Source organism: Tenebrio molitor, chromosome 1 (genome assembly GCF_963966145.1).
Source record: "Tenebrio molitor chromosome 1, icTenMoli1.1, whole genome shotgun sequence".
Lineage (NCBI taxonomy): Eukaryota > Metazoa > Arthropoda > Insecta > Coleoptera > Tenebrionidae > Tenebrio > Tenebrio molitor.
In genome coordinates, this window is record NC_091046.1 from 3653731 (window position 1) to 3663182 (window position 9452).

At 36.7% G+C, this 9452-nt stretch overlaps 1 protein-coding gene across 4 annotated transcripts in view; it reads left to right on the plus strand.

Moving 5' to 3' along the window:
• Positions 1-9144, plus strand: part of tfc (triforce) — a 43296-nt gene extending 34152 nt beyond the window's left edge. For all 4 annotated transcript variants that reach the window (XM_069062194.1, XM_069062197.1, XM_069062196.1 and 1 more), the window contains 2 exons: positions 6469-6577; positions 8492-9144. In XM_069062194.1, coding sequence (XP_068918295.1) covers positions 6469-6577; positions 8492-8736 — 354 coding nt within the window. In that variant the 3' untranslated portion in view covers positions 8737-9144. The remainder of the gene's footprint in view (positions 1-6468; positions 6578-8491) is intronic.
• The last annotated feature ends 308 nt before the right edge of the window (positions 9145-9452 follow it).

Sequence of the window (9452 nt, forward strand, 5' to 3'; positions counted from 1 at the left end):
GTCAACCTTTTATCATACATAAAATACCGAAAATCCATCAGAATCGATATGACTTTTGTGTTCGTAAAACAAGTGTCATGTTGACAGTTAAAAATAATTTTAAAACATTCAATTTTTTCAATTAAAATCGTTGGGTGGTGCAAAAAAGTGTATATGTATACACCTCGGGAGTGTATGATTTTTACCCTGGGTGCTTTGTAGAACCCTCAGGCTTCGCCTTCGGGCCACAAACTGCACCTCGGGTGAAAATCAAACACTTCACTCCCTTGGTGTATAATCTACTATTGCGACACAAAATGGCTAAAAACTTCAAACTGGTAATAAATTAAATAAGCGCTACAATTAAATAAACCTTCTTGATTCATAAGAATTCAAACGTTAGATCGGCGTATCCAAAATTTACGGAAAAGTTAGTTTTCACTCTTCTATACATTGAAAAGTTATTCAAAAACATAAATTCCTTCTTTGGTAAAGAATCAAAATTGTAAAACTTATGAATTATCCACCGTAACATTCTAGTTTTCAAATTCAAACATCAAAAGATATATTCTTTAATTGTTTTCGCTAATGCGAATTTAATTTCTGATGAATAGTTTCGGATTTAAACATTTACTTCTTTAACAACCTCAAACGATTTTAAAATTTATGAATTCTTTCTCCTTTAGTAAATAAAAAGTAAATTATAAATATAAATATCATTGCAATAACACCCTCTTTTGTACTTTTCAATGATGGTGCTTTTCTGACTGAAAATAGTAGTTTATTTAATGAGTTCGTGTGTAAATTGGGCCTTTTTTCTCACAAGTGGGCCATTATTAAACGCGAGTGAAACAAGCGTTTTAAAGGCCCACGAGTGCCAAAAAAGGCCCAATTTACCGACAAAAATGTAATTGCAAACTATTAGTAAATTAAAAAATGTCTTGTTCTTGTAAACTCTGGGGTTGTCAGTGTTACATTTGTACAGACTTGAAGATCAGATAAAATAAATTTGAATTTTGAATTGATCGACTTGTCCAAGATTCGTCAAAATTCGCGAACATTTTTTTCTATTTTCTATCAAATCGGAAAGTTATTAAAACTGACAAATTCCTTGTTTAAAGTTCTAAAATTTATGAATTCTTTCTCTTTCAGTTGACAAATATCACTATAATCAATTTTTTGCTGCTGCAGTTTCCATTTTTCGTCAATCTGCTACAAACAGTCTGGGATGATGAATTTAAACAATGTTTTCTCCACAAATATATTCCAAATCAAAATTAAAAAATTCAAAGTCACGGCTTGTCCCACTGTCGATCACTACAACATAATTTACTTTCAATAAAAATTCAAAAATGTAAAAATTTTGTCACAAAACACAAAAAATTCATGGTCACTACATGGTTTTTATTGTTTAGATTCGATAATTTATTGATTTCATCAACGTCAACCAGTTTTCAAATTTGTTTTTATTTTTAATCTAATTTATACTATTCATAGAAACTCGTGAGAACTTTTTATTATTCATAACGGTAAGTTTATTTTGAGAATGTTATTTTTATCGATGCACAGCGTCCACAAAAAAATCATTATTATTATTTTGAAAATATTTGCCGCTGCATACAAAATACACGTTGGGCGTCTGTTCCGTAACGAGCGGCAAATCGGTACAGACCCAACGCTCACTCGATTTTGAAAATGATTTGGGAAGCAGGAACACTATTCAGTCGACGTCTGAAAATCGTTCCAATTTGTTTAAATTTCACAATTTTCTGTTGCAAACCCGCCTCTTCGCAAATCAACAACATAAATACTTGGTTGACATAAGTGACAATATTATAATCGATGTCCACCATTTCTCACGGGCGGGCGGACCAATCCATGGCCAAGTTTTGGTGCACAATTATAAATTCATAATCAGTAACGACCCTGTACCAGTTACTGCTAAGTACTACTTCGGAGTAATAAAAATCGCATCTTGACGAAAGCTCTAAATAATATTTTCACAGCGAAATCCTACTTTCGATCTATTTATTTACGCTTGACTGGTCCACGACTTACAAACAAACAGGTTGTGCAACCACGATTTAAGGCATATTTACACGAAATTGACTTAAATGTCTACTTAAATTCTAACTGCTACCGATGAAAGCGTCCGATACATGCAAGCATGCGACATATAAATGCTAATCAGACCTAATTATAACCTAATTATGAATAATACGATTTAGACTGTCAAAATGGTTGAACCAGAGGAGGTAGGTGGCGCTGGACACGATGCAAATTGTTCTCAACTAATAAAAAGATCGTTATGGCCACGACGTGACCTCATAATTGCCACTGATCCATTACCAGTGGCGCTCTTTTACTTAACCGGCCATTCTGTTTATGGCAAATTCATTTCGGCACAGCACTCTCTTTGATAACTGTAGGGTAAAAATTGGCGCAATTACAGAATCGAAAGGGGAATAATGGTTTCCCTTGTTACACGCCAAAGCTGGTCCCAGGTGACTTCCGCAACAGCAGACCAGAGAGTACAGCGAGAGATAAAAAACTGATTTAGGAAATTGCCCAGAATACAGGGTGTGTGTGGGAGAAGAAGCCGCCCCAAGAGAAACCAACTGTGAATTATTCAGAAAATTTCTCGGTGTTTCCAGCACTGCGGGGATTTCCCCCATTTTGGAAAGTGAAAATCGAGGTTAAGGCCGGCGATGGAGGAAACACTGAAGAAATTGGCAATTGTGTGAATGTTACGTCACACCTATTACAATGTGTCAGATCTTATAGATCTTGCAATTGCGTCGGAGAAATTTTCGACCGGGCCACGATCCAGACGGACATAGAAGTGCATTACGTCTTCGGCCCGGGGCTAAAAACATTAATTATGTTGCCCAACATGGTCCATACGTGTTTATTTAACGACCGCGTTGCGTACCTGTGTTGACGCTAGTGAAAAAAAGAAAGTGGATATCTGCATCCAGCCAGGTGCAATTTTTCGACAGACACCAAAGAGCAAACGGATCGGAGGATCCAAAAATCGCAAAACCTTGCGTGCACATTTGATTTTTTCTCTCTGATCATCCAACTTTCACAAAGAGCACATCCGAAGAACGAGAGAGAGAGAGGATGCTGGTTAGATGCTTGGACCGAGAGCGAAACTTTTTGCTGTTGTTGTCGGTGTTGTGGTCCATTAGTCGTACTCCTTTTCTTGGTCAATGGACAAAAAAGCATCAATGGGCGGAGAAACATGATCGTGGAGCTTGTTACATGGGTCCACTTTCGTATTTTGACGCTCTTGGCAAGAAGATTTGGCGTAACACTCTTCTCTTGTGCTATTTTTACTGGTTTGGTCCCCTCGCATTGTTTTGAAGATGCGAACGTGACCTGTCGATTCACCAGATTTGTCCTCAATTGAATGACTCTAAACACGTTAATATGAGTCATCGACAGTTAATCCAAGAATTTTGAAATGACATGGTCCGGCCATTCTAATTGGTCTGCCAAGGTCACGTGAAGTTTGGGATGTGCTGTAGTAAAAAAAATCTACTACTTCAGTATACAATGAACAAAATATTCTTCAGGGAATAAAAGTAAAAATGTCAGACATTATTCGAAAATTCTTCATCATAAAATAACATTTTGAGTAATTTGTAATAAATAAGACTCTATTTATTAATGGTCATTGTACAATATTATTAAAACTGATTCCAGCTGTTTTCCTCAATCGTCATCAGCGCTGTTCTTAACATTCTTTCTTATTTTAACGTAAACTAAAGCGAAATGACATCTTCCGGGATTTTTGCGTCATTCATTTCTTGAATAAATTTGATTCATTCCATTCTTTGGGAGTATTTCTATTATGCATCTTTAGCCTCTTCAAGGATATAACAAATTGTTTATAAGACGCAGCCTGGTAACGGCAAGTGTGCTTACTCTGATGTTTGTCATACAAATAACTATACCACATTGTAATGCTGCATCTATCATGTAAAGGGCTGTGAAGAATTAAGTGGATCTGTCAAAGAGTTTGTTGTGTACAGCTCTTTAAATACTACTTGGACACACTAGAAGAAACAACAGTCTGAACAATGGAAGCATACTGATTCTTCACCAGCAAAGAAGAAAAGTCATATTTTCAAAATTTTCAAATGCAAAGGATACATATTAGCTGATTATCTTTCAAAGGATTAAACGACAACGAAGGGGTACTATGACCTTTGGGACTGACTCAAAAGAAGAATTGATTAAAAAATAGCAATTTTAATAAAGAAAAAAATATTTTGCTCCAGGATAACGCACATGTCTAAGACACGTATCGTCTCAATGGCAAAAATAACTGGAGTGAAGTACAATTTGCTACCATGTATGCCTTATTCGCCTGATTTAGTACCGTCTGATTCCGTCTATTTCACAATTGAAGACAATTTTTTGGTGGCGAATTTAAAGATTTAAAGCTAGACAATAGTTATTTAAGATAAGAGTGCGAGAAGACATTTATCGCGCATGAGCACATTATTTGAGGTACGAGCGACGAAGGAGCGAGTGCATCATTTGCGCGAATGTGCCGAATACGTCTTCTCGCATCGAAGTTTGTAGATACAATATTTTTTGAGACGAACATTATGTACCCTTTGTGAATAAATGGCGCCTTGCCAAAGTGTCAATCGAATTAATAGTGATTTATTTTCACTCTTTCGTAATTTTCAACATCCAAATTGGAGAAATGGCGTTTTGTAAATCGGAGTTTATTATTACCAAGCCAAATTATTTTCAGAATGCTCAAAAAGGCGAATGCTTTTTGGATGATTTTAAAGCACTAGTGCGCGAAATCGACGTTCGCGGTTGACTGTTGCAGTCGCGAAAAGTCATTTTGAAGGTAGTGAGTTCAGAAAACATTTTTTTTGTTATTTAAAAATGAATCACAAATACTCGGACAGTTTGGGCGCTTAATGATCTTGAAAAAGACCAAGAAAAATTTATTAGCTAAGTCTCAACCACTCGCTCAACCAAAACTTTATTTATCACATATTATATCCCAAGTGCAAAATTTTTTATCGGAAATTTTTTTGTTAATGAACATCCATAAATGAGGTCAGAAGACCAACTATTAGCAAATAAGAGCACGAGACGAAGTCGAGGGCTTTTATTTGATCATAATTGGTCTTCTGACCGAATAATTTATGGATGTTTTGCACGAGGGGTATACGGCTGATTATTTCCTGAATAGAATAAAACCAAACGCATTATTTCCAATCCTTTTTATTCAAAATAATTAAAAAAAATGAGGTACCGACATTTTTTATGAGATTATTACACATGTGCATTTTAGAGAAATGTTATCGTGTTATTTTTTGTTTTCTCGTTTTGATTGGTAATATTTGTCACGCAATTGGTTGCTAAACACATGAAGGAAATAATCAAAGGAAAAAACTTGTCAAGGCTCGATCTTCACTTAAAATTGTTAAAATACAACGAATTTCAATCTGACACGTGTGAGTCGACTTCCCGTAATTTTTTTTCTAAATGTCAGAAAATTAATAAACCTATTTGCAATTCATTTCTTCTTTGGGAGATTGTTTACGCTTTGCATTAAAGTGTTGGCTTCGTTAAAACTTTTTTCCATAAGGAGAATACGCATCACCACACTGCTTCAATCAGTCGGATGACGTCACTTAATAAGAATACGGAAACGCGAAACCCCGCGATAAATAACTTTTATTTAAATAGCACTCCCGCAAACGCGAGAGCTCGCCGATTACATGTTCGAATTTTTTCGCACATTTATCTCCGATAAGTATGTCATCAGCTCATCCGAGAATCGAGTTTTGGAGGTGTTGAGCAACGTGCCGAGTCAAAAATTTGCCAAATTCCAGAAGAACAGGTTTATTCAGGCCGCACTTTCTGCCCAATTTTCGAACCTATCTGCATCAAGCTAATTGTCGCAAATTATTCCAGACAATGTGGTCCTTTGTTGGCTAAAAGTGCTAACAAGTGCCGCTCCAATGTGTCACGTTTTGGCAAATTGTCGATTTCGAAAACTTGTTTGCTCACACTTTCGATCCAAAATTGTCCGAAATTTTTTCGACTACAGCACGATCCAGCGGCAAAAATCTCCAGTGAAAGTTGCATCTTCGTGCATTTTTATTCGGTGACGTCCCACTAATTCGCAAACACAAGGGAATCATAATCGTCAGTTGCCAAGTGCTAACTATCATTAAGTACTCGCGAAATAATTTGTCCGAATGGCCAGCGGCCACTCCAAATAAACAATTTTTCGACACGGATTAATCACTTTCTAGGCGGTTGTTCTAGCCGAAAATTGCACACTTATCATTAAATAACGAACTAGTTTATTGTGAAAATTGTTCGAGCAGGTGCCATGATTACTGTTTGGGTTTGATTCGTCTTTTTAACGCGGCGAACGAATAGGCGGTGCGTTTAGAGATTCGGTTGTGAAATCTATTACATTTAATTTCGATTTTCCATCCGCAGGCAAACTACTTTCGAGCGACGCAGTACTGCAGGTTTCACGGCATGCACCTAGCCAGCATAACGTCGCAGGAGGAGAACGACAAGCTGGAGAAGTACATCAAAGATTTCGGTACGTACCTATCTGGTAATTCTTTTGCTAAACTGAAGTGAAGCAGACACATATCGTCACAGAAAAATTAAGTGAAAAAATCTAGACGCCACAATTGGAACTTCAATTATAGCTATGTATGTAAAGCAGTAGTTTTTTCACAAGTGGGAAGTTTACACACACGACGGCAGCGAGCGTATTATTTCGATACAACTCGTTAGTAGGTGGGCCCCTTAAGATGTCTTACAAGACCTACTTTATATGAAATTTTTTGGTTCACACTGTATTCAAAAATAAAGATTTTTTGACATGTTGTAAATTATGTCCTTTAGAAACAGAAACTTTAGTTATTTATTCACCAAAAAGCGCAAACAAGTACACAAGCGCACTTGGAGCGGAAGCCGACATAATTCAATGTCATAACCTCAAAAAACAAATTAAAAAGCACGCACCTTATGAAATTGTTCTCACACGAGACGCTTTCCTTATTTGTCAACGACCAAATCTGACATACTTTTCCGCTGCATCACTGTTCAATCACGCAAAACTCCCCACTTAACAAATACATTTAAATTTGACGTTTATAATTTGATAGAACAAATGTGACACCTGACAAGATAGCTAATGCAGTAGGGTTACTGACTACTGTGTTACTGAATTAAAATGGCATAAAGGGACCGGAGTTTATGAAAATTATTTTTTATCACTGCCAAATTGACAAGAGAGATTTTTGGAAGTGATTTTTGTTTTGTTTTTTCTATAGAATTTGTGGTTTTACTGTCAAGTAAATTTGACCTTTTAGTACTTTCGGTTTTATATGGTTGGCAGATAATAAGTGGTTTCCTGAAAAGTATAATTAAAACAGAAAATTGTTTGTTTCTTCAAAAGGAAGGTCTTTGTGTATCGACTTGTTTATCTTGCCCTAGTTCACGATTTTCCAAAAGTTTCTTTCAATGTCAAATGTCAATATCTTGTCAAAAACCTATCAAATGAGTGCCTCATTTACAGATCAACATTGTATAGCTCCTTCAATTTGTAATAATAGCTGTGAGTGAAATCTGAACGTACCTTATAATTATCTGATAGCTTGGATGATCGGTAATGGATATAATTTGTGCTAGAAAGACGTGATTCACAACAATACACTTGATGTTTCGTTTTATTATTCAGAAGGAATGAAAAAACATTCTTTACACAGGCAGAATTGAGAAATAGAATTTTTTGCCAGTAAAATGCAAAAAGACAATAGTGACTGTAAATAATTACGACAAAGAAGTTATAAAATAAAATAATTTTTATTTTGGTGCTCTGACATTTCACTCATCACACCCATCATTAGGTAATCGTGAGTATAAAAAGTCTACCTAACAGATTCTATTTTTGGCGCGAATGTATAAAAAAACAGAGAAGAGATTGTTCAATAAATGAGACGAAATGTGTTAAAAGTAAAGATAGCTTGTTGAAACAAGGAAAAAATGTATTTTGGTTGAGATATCTGAACGTCACGTCTGAGCTTATACATAAAAAAGGAGTGGAATGTAATGTACGACAGAGACAACATAATAGATACAAAATGATCAAAAAGAAAACAAACCAAAGCAGGCGTTGGAGATTATGGGTCATGTCGTAGCGAAATCCTATGAAAATAAGCGTTCGATGCATGGGCGTAGACAATTTGAGGTCTCAAACGCTACTTTATAATAAATAAATCATACCTCATGAATTTTAGACGCTGGAATTATAATTGTGCATTTTATTATTATTATCTGATAATAAACAAGTGCAACATTTTACATTCGTAAGAATTCCAAAAATATTAGGAAATGATACAGTAGCGCCCCACACAAAATTTTAGTATTTACTCTTGATGGTTGCATCTGTTGAGTCACTTAGAAGTTGTGAAAAAAAATGAACGTGCACCTTCTGTTTTTGCAGGGCTGGGGCACGAGCACTTCTGGACCTCCGGCACGGACCTGGCCGACGAGGGCCACTTCTTCTGGATGTCGACCGGCCGTCCCATAACCTTCACCAACTGGAACGCCGGCGAACCCAACAACTTCCAGTACGAGAACGGCGAAGAGGAGAACTGCCTGGAGTTGTGGAACCGCGACGGCAAAGGCCTCAAGTGGAACGACTCTCCCTGTTCGTTCGAGACGTACTTCGTGTGTGAAGTGCAATGAAAGTGACACAAAATCGTACGATTGCAAAGTGATCTTGTAAAAGTGATTCGTGGATGCAGCTCACTCGGCCGGGACTCGACGACGTAATGGACCGATATTAGCGTTGCGTTGTTGCAATCTAGTATTATATTTAATTGAGGGACAGTCCGGGACCGACGAGGGGTCCCCCAGTTTGAACGGAGCCGATCTGAAGAGACCTCGACTAGTGCGACTACCAAGCGCTTACTCTTAAACCCTATTTAATACTCTACCAATTCTCTCTTAGTTAGTCTCTTATTTACACAAGTTACGCGTTCATAACCTAAGTCATATTTTTATGCAATGTACGAAAGGTGTGTACTGTAAAAATCATTGTACAAAGTCGAATAAACATGTAATATTATTTAATAAAAGCGACTTCACTTGTTACTGTGAAATATCCGTGTATCAACACTCAAAAAAATAATTGGTACGGATTCATCTCGATTACTGCTTCAGAACTCTTCCCTTAGACTCTTTTAATACTGTGTCGCGTGTTTCGAAATCCTCCCTCCTCGAGCAAATCTCCCATAAAGTGCAGTTACGAATTACAATGCAGGGGTGACTTGAAGGGGATGAATATTGGAAAGGACTTCTTTAGCTTTTCATCTGCCGAATCCAGATTTACATCGGGATTCAGGATAGATTGCTTGCGAACGTAAGAAACAGTAGGTCTTCTCTTTCTCTTCTATCTAAGG